General features: G+C 41.1%; 1 protein-coding gene across 2 annotated transcripts in view; it reads right to left on the reverse strand.

The window, feature by feature from the left end:
* The window catches only part of CTTNBP2 (cortactin binding protein 2), a 156,884-nt gene that overhangs the window by 129,467 nt on the left and 14,374 nt on the right, over positions 1-13,043 (reverse strand). Inside the window, exon 3 of one of the 2 annotated variants that reach the window (XM_077116772.1) lies at positions 6,952-6,993. The exons of the other annotated variant lie outside the window; for it this stretch is intronic. Within the exon in view, the coding sequence (XP_076972887.1) occupies positions 6,952-6,993 (42 nt within the window). The remainder of the gene's footprint in view (positions 1-6,951; positions 6,994-13,043) is intronic. 2 annotated transcript variants of the gene reach the window in all.

Here is a 13,043-nt window from a genome sequence, read left to right on the forward strand (position 1 = left end):
CTTCTAGCATGCTATTAGGCCTCAGTTAAAAGAGACAATCACTGAGCATTCCAGGTCGTCCCGAAGCCAGAAATCCTCATCACACCCTGGGTCCTGGGTAATCAGAGCACTCATCCAGGCAATGTAAGACAAGAGATCATCTTCAAATGGAAGTGGTATATTCAGGTCCATGCTTGTTCATTGATGGACCAGCCAAGGTAGAGCCATTTGGTAGCCATTAGGTAATAGCTGCTATTTCCCTTGCCTCAGACAGACTACGTACTGCCTCTCTAGCACTGGAAAAAGTGTCCAGTGGACTGAACTGCAAGTGGCCCTCCTAGCCCTGGAACTTGGACCCAAGCACCTCCATGTACCTGTTTACTGACCCAAGGGCTGTCACCAATAGTTTAGCAGCCTGGTCAGATTCATGGAGGGAATGAGATTGGAGAATTAAAGGTTTCTTAGTTTGGGGAAGGAAACTTTGTAAACAATCGGTGGCATGAAAAAGAACCATTTATATCAGCCGTGTTGATGCACATGGCAAGGGCCCATATCTCAAAGAACATTATTGGAATGACCAAGCCAATAAAGGATGCATCAAACTGCTTTTCACACCTGATGAGGCTAGAGATCCTCCTGGGAGAGGGGCAGAGGATAAGGACAATGAACTTACCCTCAGTGACATCTGTGAAACAGCTCAATTTTCCATGGCTGCTTTCATGGCTGGCTGGATTCACCATCGAACTGGCCACGGAAATTCCAACATCATGTAATTATGGGCCCAGCAGCATGGAAAACTTTTTTCATTAAAAGAGTCCAGACCTGCCATTTACCAGTGTAAGATGTCAACTACAAGCCAGAGCCTGAAAAGAACATTTAGGAACTATTCCCAGAGGGGCTATGCCTGCTGCTCATGGCAAATCAACTACATCAGTCCTCTCCTGCCACCCCAAGTATGACCTTAGCCTTGTTACAGGCCATGGCCTTGCCTTACCAGTTAGCATATAGACACAGTACACGGGATACCTTATCACCCTTCAGGTACCCAGATGGCATCTCCTCTGACCAAAGATCCCACTTGACCGCACAACCCACTCCACGATGAGCTCAGAGTCATAAAACTAGGTGGACCTTCCACATCACCCCCCACCCACAGGCAGCCGGCATTGTGGAGAACTTAAATGGCTGCCTGAAAAAGGAGCTTTGGCATCTACACCCTAACAACTCTCATACTGGATGGACTGTATGTTTCAGTCGGGCCATATGGAAGCTGAACCAGCATTCCCCCAGAAGGGAATACAGGCTTTATCTCACTTCCTAGCCCAGGGAGGGGACAGCATGGGGAAAAACTCAGGCTTTGCTACCTTACACCTGTCAAGATGAGGACTACCGAAACAGGGATCCAACAACATACCACTTGGGACTTTCCTTTTCAGCCACTGTCAGGGGATTTTCCACTTTTTTACCTCATGATTCCCAGGATGGTGGGTGGTTAGGGATGCCAGGCAGGGGGTGAGATGACAGAAGCAGGTCTAGAAGTGCTTAACACAATCCAATGGGTATGATCCATGGGGCCTGACACACACATACTGGAGGTTATGGGCAATGCCCACCACTGGCCGGTCCACTAGACCCTTTGGAAATGGCCGTGGGAGATCTCTGAGGTGTCCTGACAACTTTCATCTACGATGAAGGGTTGGAAATGGGCCAGAAGATATGGGTAAGGCTCTCAGATTAATGGGCAGTGGGTAAATTTATAGCTCAGAGCAAGGAGCAGACGGATTGGGTGGCATCAGAGCGAAAAGATAAGTAATAACAAGGAGGCCAAGAACAGAGGAAGTGATTGCGCAATCACCCTGTCAGGACCAGTTACTGCTCCCCTCTCGTTTTCTGGACATTTGACTCAGCAGCAACCTGGAAGGAAAACAACTTCTTGCAGCTGACCCAGGCTATCACATTGGCAGGGAGCCTGACTGACTGCTGGAGTTCTACATGATCCTTCAATCCTTCCTTTCTCTTTACCAAATCCAACTGACACTCAAGGAGCTGATCTTCCCTGCCTCAAGTTTGAACTAACACCAAGAAGTTCTTCATTTACACACTAAGACAAAGATAATGGCACAGCCCCTGCCTGTGCACTCTTCTTCTCCACATCCCTGGACAACCTACTGAAATGCAATAACTCTTGATATAACAATCTGTTAGCACCTGGCTGGCATCACTGTGTGCACAGTATAAGCCCTTCAGGCTCAGGCAAAATCACTGGACTCTCTAGCCAAAGTAGCATCTAATAGTCACATGGCCTTAGACTTTCTCCTAGCCCAGCAAGGAAGTGTATGTGCTATTGCTAACGTCTCCTGCCATGCATGGGTTAACACCTCAGTGGAGGTGGAACAGGAAAGTGATGAAAATCTAATGGCAAGCCTGCTGGCTGCAAAGTGTACAGATTCTATACAGAACTTCTTCAGCTGGCTCTCAAGCAGGCATGGATGCAACCCTTACTTCAGATGGGCCTGACTACCCCGCATGGAGCAATGGAATGCATTAAGTAGAGCCCTCCTGAAATAGGCTGCAGCCACTAGTGTTGCGTCAACTTTGAGAGATGTGGGCAGACCCATCCTCACCTTCATGTCAAGGCGGGAGATGGGCTTAAGTTGCAGAAGCTAATGCAGAGAAGTAGGCTAGGCCTGGTCCAGAGGCCAGGGGGTGGACTGCTGGAGAAATCAGGGACACACCTGTAACTGAGAAATCAGGATTTAAGGGATGATTTTGAGTACTAAATCAAATCTGTATATACTGGTATATACAAATTTCTGGTATACTGAAATAGATAGAAGGAAATTCCTGAAATCGCTAAACTGTAATGCAGCTGCCTTGATCTCTGACAATGATTGTATAGCCCTTATCTTCTGCACCTGTGACTAACCTTCATTTATACCCATTTATCAATTTTTTCAACTTTAGAGTCTTGTAATCAACACTAAAGACAGCCCCTAACATTTATCAAGGATCTTGGGTCAGCCCAGAACTAACCCACCCCAAGCCCAAACTCATCTTGATAACTGAGAGTGGATTTAATCAAAGTGGACCCCCCTGTCATGAGCAGTACTTAGACCGTAACCTACAAGTCACCTGTTCCTCATTCCACCCCTGTCTTACATATATTCTGTGACTAAGCATGTAACCATCTGTGCCTGCTCAATAATTAGATCACCTCTGATTACATCATCTGGAGCCACTGTGCTCATCCTAAACCCTGCCCACCTTTTTCTCTAATAAAACTATCAAAATTACTGCAGTTCTGGCAGACAGATTTGAAGCCAATAGGCCAACAGAACAACCGTAGTTCTACTACGCACCTAGTAATAAACTCTTTCATCAAAACCCCAGTGTCTCAGGAATTGGTTGTTGAGCGTGTTGAGCAAAAGAACCCACAGCCTTTGTCTATTAACACACCCAACAGCCAGCTCTCAGCCCTCACCTACCCCTGCCTCCTCTCCTATTGTGTGAAGATATTTCAGACTTCCCTTCCATTGCCTGGGGCTGGTGCTAGGTTTAATGAAAAGCCCTGACCAGACTTTAAACCCTAATAAGTAGCCAGTGATGCTTACTAGGATAGGAATTCTCAATGGCAGGGTCCCCTCACAATGGGGTGGATAAAGCATAGATCTGTCTCTCCCCTTTGATGCAAAGGGGGCAAGTGGGGAACTTCCATTCACCAACCCTGACCAGGGCAGTTTGGTCTCCCTGGGATACTGGTCACAATGGGTTCTCGTCTCTTCTTTTGGACCTTTTGCACTGTTTAAGTAATAATGCGTCATTTGCTTAAAGTTTCTGTTGTACCTGAGCCTGTGCTCTCATGACCCATGGATAGTAACTCATTCCATGCAAGGGAAAGGTAGCCAAGTCCCCAGAAGTAAATATACCATTCACTGGCCAGACGAAAGAGCTGAATGACAAAATTCTAGGTTATCATGCTGTTAAATTCTAAATCATTTGAGATATTTCAGAAGAATTGTAGCACAAACTGGCCTTAAAATCAGCAAAGATATGAAACAATAAAAGGAGTTTATAGTCCATAAACGAGTATATGGAAACTGATAAACCTTCAAACTAATGAATTTTCAAATTGAAATAAATTCATTAGGGGAATGACTTAGCAAAATTATTACAGTGCTAAAGGAAAATGTATCATAAATGTCAACTAACAGTACTTATCCTATAAAGTATATTCATCAATTTGTAACATAAGCATTTGTGTTACAGGCAGTCATATGCATTCTCAAAAATAAGTGTTACAAGTCAAAAGTTATTTAACATTAACTCTCATTTTCTCTCGGAAACATTGATACATTTATGTTCAGTTTGACCCAGGTTCAGATTTTCAAAGATAACTTCATTGACTAACCATATTTGAATATAAATGATATTCTCATTCTGTGTGAAAAACATGTACATAGACGGATTAAACAAGGAACTTTAGCAAATGAGATATCAGTGTCAAAGGGTTTGCAGGTCACACAGCCCACATGTTTATTTAGCTGATCTACTAGCTCTCAGCAGACCATCAGAAAGCTGTGCATTTAACAATGTCTTGCCCACTCCCCACCCTGCACCCTCCCACTTCTGCTCCAGCTATTCGCCTAAGATCCTGCCTCTCCCTTATGTTGATGTTTTATACACCATCGTGTGTTTATGTTTTACACACGTGTGTAACGGCACCCATTTACCCCCAGCTTTTGCATTTTTTGAGGCTATTGTTAAAAATAAGGCTTGCTATTTTTCCCAACATCCTTGATTTGAAGAGGCACAAATGAAATTTTACACCTCAGTATCAGGAGTTTGCCTACCCTGCAGAAAACCACTGCTGGTTGTTTTTTTTTTTTCCCCTTTATGGATAACACAAAGCATGTAATTTGCCCTATTCCTGTTTTATTTTCCCTACCAGGAAGCACAGAGCCCCAACCTTTGCACAGAACCTGTGGCTCAACTTTTGTTTTATGTACTGAGCCTCAAGTAAGATTTCATTAAAAGACAAGGTACCACAACTAAAATGTTTGTAAATCACTGTTCTAGTTCCTTGAATTTTTTTTTTTTTCATTTTGCTGCCTTTTTTCTTGTAAGCCACTTCAAATCCTCTGTGGAACAATATGCAGTATAAGTAAGTCAATTTTTAAAAAAAAGATTATATCAACTGTAATAGAATATCAGTTTATTGCACACAGTTCTCATTGTCTTAATAATTCATGTTGAACTATTAAGCCAACAATTCAAAAAGCTCCTTTAGCACTATTTCCACAGGCTTCTTAGAGAACATGTCTGGGCTAAGTTGCTTAAAAACACTTAAGGGTTTTTGGAGAAGTGGATCTGAGAATAGCCATTTGGCTGTCTTTTGTTCCCTCTCTTTTATCAAAATCTCCTTATTGCCAGAACGAGCATTAGCCACCAATTTGTTGGCAGTTCTGCTTAACGAACAGAAAAGCCTTTCCAGTCCTGACACCTAATCAGCCCCAAGAATTTCATGCTGTACCCTGATGTTGTATTTCATAATAACACTTGTCTTACAGTGAATGAATATCCCTCCTAAGAGTGGTTCTCAAACTTGAGGATGCATCAGAATCACATGGGAGGTTTGAGAAAACACAGGATGCTGAACTACACCTGCAGAACTGGAGTTGGGCTGGGCTGGGCTGGGCTGGGCTGGGCTGGGCTGGGCTGGGCTGGGCTGGGCTGGGGCTGAAGAATATGTACTTCTAACAAGTTCCCAGGGGTTGCTGCTGCTGCTGTCTGGAAAGCACACTGAGAATCAATGCCTCAGATCATGTCATTTTCAAAAATCTTCAGGAACTCTGCCCTAACATATTAAGCACACAGTTTTTTTTGAGAGAGCCTACCATATCTCCAGTACCATCAGCCCAAACACTGGTGCTCCTGTCCCATTTATCTCTTCACTGTGCCCAGAGAAGCACCCACATTTCTGATCCTTCCTGCACTCATGCCTCCTTGCGACTCAAAATTCATTTCTCATTTTTTCCATTCATTACTACACTCATGCTTCAAAAAACACCTGAACTGCCTCTTCCCAGAAGCCTTCCATAATTCATCTTCACTAAAACTAATCGCTTTCATCAGCACTTTACTACAATAATTGCACAAGCCTAACTTGCATTATAATTAGTAGTTGTCATTAACCAAAACTCTTTGCTACTCCTCCCATATGAACAGGTCTATGGTCTATGTCTCTTCCTCTTGTGTCTGAGCTCCATGATTAAACAGAATACAGTGGAAGTGATGTTGTATCAGTTTCCGAGCCCAGATCTTAAAGAACTGGCAGATTCTACTTCCTGTCTCTCAGAATGCTCACTGTTGCATCCCGGCCACCTGTGATAAGTAAGTCCATAGACTGGAACCTAAGCCCATCACCCACAGTCCTAGCTGAGCTCCTGGCAGCTAGCCAGCACATGAGGGAGCCATTTTGAAAGCAAACCTCCCTCACCCTCCCTATTTCCATTGCCACATGGAGCAGAGGTGAGCTGTTTCTGCCAAGCTGAGCCAAAACTTCACATCCTTAACAAAATAAATTGTTGCTGTTGTTTAAAACCTCTAAGTCTTGGGGTGGTTTGTAACAAGCAATATATAAGAGAGCAGGAACCTGGTTTTACCTTTGCATCTTTTCTCTCAGATGGGGTTTACAGATCAGGGCCCTAAAAAGTGGTTATTACAAAACTTTCTAGAAGGAAAGGCCTCCCAGAGGATCTCTTTTTTGTGAGTAGGTACAAAACTTCCTGGGAAATAATTCACTTTAAGGAAAGGGAAACACAATTTTAGTCCTCACATCTATCCTCCACTAGAGTTTGGCCAGAACCTCAAGGTATTGAGGCTTCAATAAATATGAATGTATATGTAAATATACATTAAAAAAAAAAAACTCTATAGGGCGGGCCACAGTGGCTCAGCAGGCAGACTTGTCACCTGACATGCTGGAGACCCGGATTTGGTTCCCAGTGCCTGTCCCTGCAAAAAAAAAAAAAAAAAAAACTACATAAAGCCACTGAAGGAAAACAATAGTACTGCTTTGTAATCTCAAGTAACTCAATGAATGACTAATAGGGTAGACTGACAATTCATTTTGAGAAGAAATAAATCCATGAGGTCAACATCTGAACCCAAGGAAAGAGCAAAAGGAGACAGGACATAGCAGTTGGATGCATAAAAGGAAACAATTTTTGGGAAAACCCATACACACTAGAAAAAAATAACCAGATGGAGAACAACCCAGAGAAACAGGTTATTTTCCCTTATTAAATATATTTAAAATGTCTATACGTATTTGTAAGTTGATCCTAATTTTATACTGCCCGCCACAGTGGGTCTTAGAAAAATATTGGTTATGGTACATAATCTTACTGCCCAGTACTTTCCCTTTGTTAAACTTTTCACAAATGGAGTTTGTTAATTATTAGTAGTCCCATTTTCTAGCCAATAAGTTCTATGCCTGCCTACTTTATACTCTCTTGCCAGTGTCCAGCAAAATACTCAACAGAATAATACACACTCAGTAAATATTTGTTGGATGAATGCAGAACGACTCGCACCAAAAAGACAACTGGGAGAACTGGAACTGAGACCTGAATTACTAGGGCATAAATACAATGTCCTTTAAAAAAATTCTCTACCCTGACACCGTAATTACTTTGGAAATAGCTGGTTGCTGGCAGAACTTAGAAAATAATGCAATCTTAGGCTGGAGGAGTTATTTTTATTCATCTATTCATCTTCTCCATCTATTAGTGTCCAGATAATACCCCTTTCCCCACATCACAAACAACATATCATCTACATTTAGAGCCATCACACTGAATTCACATTCAATTATGTCAACTGTAACTGCTTCTTTCGGTTCTTTCCCTCCCTTTTTCTGTCCATCTACTTTCAGCAGTGGTTAACATAATCTCCCTTAAATACTGTTTCTATCATATCCCTTTTCAATCTCAGAGTGTCCCATGAAACCCAACTGTCAGCTGTTTGAAATTTAAGCTCTCAATGGGCTTCTAAAGCTCTTTATGGATTGTCCTACCTACCATCCCCCTAAACCAAGCTTACTACTTATTACCATCCCCCAGTCATAAAAATGCACAGACCGGGCACAGCCAAGAACTAAGCCAAGTATCCTTACCACCAGTGATTTCCGATTATTTTGTCAAGATACTCCAGAAGAAAGCCCAATGCACTTTTGAGAAAGTCTATGACAGATTTATCCATGGTTACTCTTAGAAATAGTCTCATCACCTGGAAATCACTGTCATCTCTCTCCAAATTCATTTTTAGGGATTATTTAGGGGCTTATTTAAAATTATCTTCTCAATCTCAAAATCTTAGATTCTGTTGACTTAGCATTTGTGAAAGGACACCTGAACTTTCTTTTATGAGATCATGGACACATCTACATTTAAACATAATGATGACTCAAAATGTTAAACTATTCCTTGGTAGTGACTCTATAGCTACATTGGCTACAAAATCCACACTCACAAATTCAATCACCACTATTGATGGGAAAAAAAAATCAAAGGATTATATAATATCAAGGACATCAGTAAAACAGCTAGCTCTCAGATCCAAGTCTCTACACACCAGAGCCTTTCATGGGAACAAAATTATATTCACATTTAATAACTCAATTTACTAACACCACCAATTTTTTTCAGATACAAAAGAAAACAGAAAAACAGGTTGATTGAATAGAAAAATCAAAGCATGATAAGTAAATACAAGAGACAGATTTAATAACTGAAACATGGGAAGAAATAGCATTAGCTACTGCATCCTTGTCTACTTCAGAAATTTCCACTATTACCTTAGAGCCAATCTGGGTCACGGAGCACTCACATATCCACGAGCACATTCTCATTCAGAAGATGACAGAACCATATTCTAATTACAGAAAAGTATGGAACTTTTGGCAAGGTAATTGGTGAGAAGAAAAATTAAAAATCAATGACACTTTTCTACATTAGCATAATTGCTATTCAGTATGATCTTGGGGGTTTTGAAACATCTACTTCTGTTTATAATTACCTGCCGTCAATTGGAAGGAAGCAGCAAATGAATAATTGAACATAGAAGACTATTTAACAAACAATTTCTGTGCAGCTTCAGAAAAGTGTTTCAATATCTACAATTGATTACAGGTGTGAGGGAAATGTTCTGGGAATTCACAGCAGTTGAAGTAAAATAAAGAACCCAAGAATGACAACCTCCAGCTCTAGGAAAATGCTCAGTTTCGTTAGCGCTGCCTTTGAAGCAGAGGCATGGTAAAACCATGATTGTGAGTCAGACCAAAAATAGCTTATTCTCTGAAGCTCAATTGCTCCATTCCTGAAGTGGGGTACTATCACTGATCTCAAGGGATTTCAGGGGGATGACATGAGATGATGTATGTGAAGTGCCCAGCACATAATAAAGACCCTTGTTAACCTATTCCATCTTCCATCTCTGGCACCTGCTCAATCCCTAGCCTATTGGAGATAGTGACATACAACTCAGCATTCAGTTGAAATATGAGCTAAATGGAATTGCCCTCTTCTCAATTTTGGTTTGCTTCCTGCCTTAACCCACCAGCATGGGGCAGAGGGAGGAGGTGGTAGAAAAGACACTGTTTTAGTTTAAAAGGACAGATGTACCTCTCTCCATTTTCACTTTTAGATGGTTGTGAATAGAAGTGGTTGTAAATAGTTTTATGTGTGCAAAGTTGAAACTGATGCCACCAAAACTGAAAGACTTAACATAATAGAGACTAGGCTAAGTATGAAAAAGTAACACAAGGAACAGGCTGGTAAAATGGAAGACAGGTGTTAAAAAATTAAGACCTATTAATTATTTTGATCACACCATTTCTTCATGCATGAAAATTTACTTTTTAAAAAAGTAATAATACATATTATACTTGCCCCAACCTTCAAAAATTCGTAAGTCCTGCTGAGGAGGGAGGAAATGCTTTGCTTTAGAAAATGTTGGCTGGAAAGTTCCTTCCAAAGTCACTTCTCTCCCTCCCAGGCACTCACCCTCATTCCCACTTGTCTATGACTTTATCTGCGATAGGGGAACAGCCACCAATGACTGACTACTCAGGATCCTTCACAAGGGCCACAGGGGCCACGAGAGCCCAAGGGAGTGAAACATCCCATTTCTTTCCAGCCTCTGGTATGCTCAGCCATAAGGTCCTTCTGATTTCATTTTCTTGGTTGCCTTACACTTGCTGTAAGGATGAATTAATAGAGTAGCCTCAGTTCCCATCTGACCTCTACTGACTCGTGCTGTACTCTGCAGAATAAAGGGAAATGCCACCTTTAGAAGTCAGGAAGCAGGTGACCAAAATCCTTCCTACAACTCTTTTTGGTATGCTATATACCCAGGGTCATATTTCGTTCTATTTCCATGTGACTATCCCATTACTGCAGCACCATTCGTTGAATTTTGTTTCTTTCTTTCTTTGTTTACTTGTTTGTTTGTTTGGGGGAATACATGAGTTGGGAATTGAACCCAAGTCTTCTGCATGGCAGGTGAGGATTCTATCACTGAACTACCCTTGCACCCCCTTCCTACAACTTTTAAAGTGCAGCAGGAAATAGGGAAAATTCATGGGAAAACCTTTCTATCAAGAAAGATGTAGATGTCAAATCCAGCAAACACTTTTACAAGCACTTGCTACATGCTTAGACCTTTGCTAGGTGCTGTCACATGGAATCTTATTTGATCCTTACAATACGAACAAATCTATGACTATGCATTAAGGCAGAGAGGCAGGCATTAAATCCTGTCCAACCCCACTTAACTTGGGGTTTAATGGCTACCTTAAAGGCATGATGTCTTCAACACCCAAACATCAGCACCTGAATGGTCGTTTCTCTCTCACTTGGCCAGTCTCAGACTTTACTGTGCATAAACATTATTGTATAGGTTTAAATATACACCACCATGTCTGTCTAAGCCCAACTCTGCAAGTGAAATCATTGCCCTTCCCCCTACAGAGGACATGACATCCAGGGGTGAAAGAGTCCCTAGCAGTATGGGAGATGACCCCTAGGGATGAGTCTGGCCCTGGCACCATGGGACCAGCAATGCCATCCTGACCAAAAGGGGGAAAAGAAGTGCTACAAATAAGGTATCAGTAGCTGAGAGTTCAAATAGAATGGAGAGGCTACTTTGGAGGTCACTCTTATGCAAGATTCAGTTAGACATTGCTACCTGTCATAACTTGCCAAACCCCAAACAAAACGATTCCAGCAAGTCCTAACAAACACCTAGGGCAATATGTAAGATTCTACTAAGGTTCCATGCACTAGGTTAACTTTCCAGAAACCAACCTCCAGGTGGGTCCCTGGAACCAGATTAGTCCTGAAACCTAGAAGGGCCAGCCTCTCCAGAACATCAGATAGTTTCATCTCCCTACCCCGTATTACAGACAGCCCCTTTCAACATGAAAAAGTTAGAATGGGTATAGCTCAAATACCCCTAAAGAGTGGGAGAAAGATCAAAGGTGATGGTGGAGTTATACAAAGAAGGTAGGGTTTAACAAATGAGTATGATTGCTGAATCATTATATTGATATTTCTTTTAGTCTCCAGTATCTTAGAGCAGCTAGAAGCAAAAACCTAAAATTGTAGAACTGTAACCCATACCAAACTCTGAAATCTGTTCTACAACTAATTGTTGCACTGTGCTTTGAAATTTATTGCTGTTTTTTATATGTTATTCTTCACAAAAAGAAAAAAAAATCGATTGTGATGTTAAAAAGGTATTTATTCCTTCTAACCGCCAATGTTCTGGAGCAGCTAGAAAAAAAAAATCTGAGATGATGGTAAGGTAGCCCATGACAAACTCTGGGGTCTGTCCTGTAACTACTTGTTGAAGAATGCTTTGAAGACGATTGCTTTTTCTATCTTTACTTTGCACGTATATCATACAATAAAAAAAAGTTAAAAAAAAAACAAAAAACACGTCTGGTGTACTTTATGGATAAATTAAGGGTTTCCTATCACAAATTTGAACCATTAAAGCCTAAAACCCAGATGAGATACCACTCCCCTCTGATACAGAAAAGGTGCCTAGTACAGTGCCAGGCTGCACACACCATTGTAAGGGCTCCATTTTTAGTCTGTTTTCCCAAGAAGAATTCCACCAGAAGTGTTCAGGGCAGCTGAAGGGCTTGTCAGCTCTACCGTATTATTTTTGTGCGGGGGAAACTGGGTGAAATAAGCACTGAAATAGTCCACTTGAAGTAGCCAACATGAATGTATTAAGTAGAATAAATTCAGATGTTGAACTGTATCTTGTACTCATGTCAGGTCACTTTTAGCCCTGTGCAAGGCATCTTCTGCTACTTAATCCAATCCCATGTGACAAAAAATAAAAAGGAATTTGATTTGATAGCATCTGTGTATTCAGAAATAGGTTACAAACTTAAATTCTGAAAGAAAAGGGCTTTTAAAAGTAAACTTACTTGCTTTAAAAATCTAAATTGAATTAAGATGAATTAGAGAAAACAAAACTGAAGACAGAATTCTGTCTTTTAAAAATTTCAAGTGGAGAACTTACCTAACCAATACTACCTCAAGTGCATGATACCGTAACTCAAACCATAATCAACTAATCTTAATGGTTTAAAGGAAAAACACTGTTCACTGCTTCTGATTCAGGCCAAGTGACAAAAGGTAATGAGGAAGCATGTATTTCCCAAATCTTATTAAGGCAATCAGTGTAAGCATCTGAGATACTCATATTTAGTAGGTAGCCCCTGATGACATTCTACTTCTACTCTGGCTCTGCAACAATCCACATGTGCCACTTTCTTCCCCTTCAAAATGGTGTAATTTTAAATATTCACATTTAAAAAATTAAAATTCTTAATGCCAAAAATAAAATAGATTATAATTGTGCTATTACAGTGATCTTTTAGAAAATGCACATCAAACTGCTGGCATTCCTAAGCTAAAATACTTCAGTGGTTACCCACTTGGTGAAGGCAGGCTGAAATCCTACCTAACCATGGCCGGTACCATCGA

Source organism: Tamandua tetradactyla, chromosome 1 (genome assembly GCF_023851605.1).
Source record: "Tamandua tetradactyla isolate mTamTet1 chromosome 1, mTamTet1.pri, whole genome shotgun sequence".
Lineage (NCBI taxonomy): Eukaryota > Metazoa > Chordata > Mammalia > Pilosa > Myrmecophagidae > Tamandua > Tamandua tetradactyla.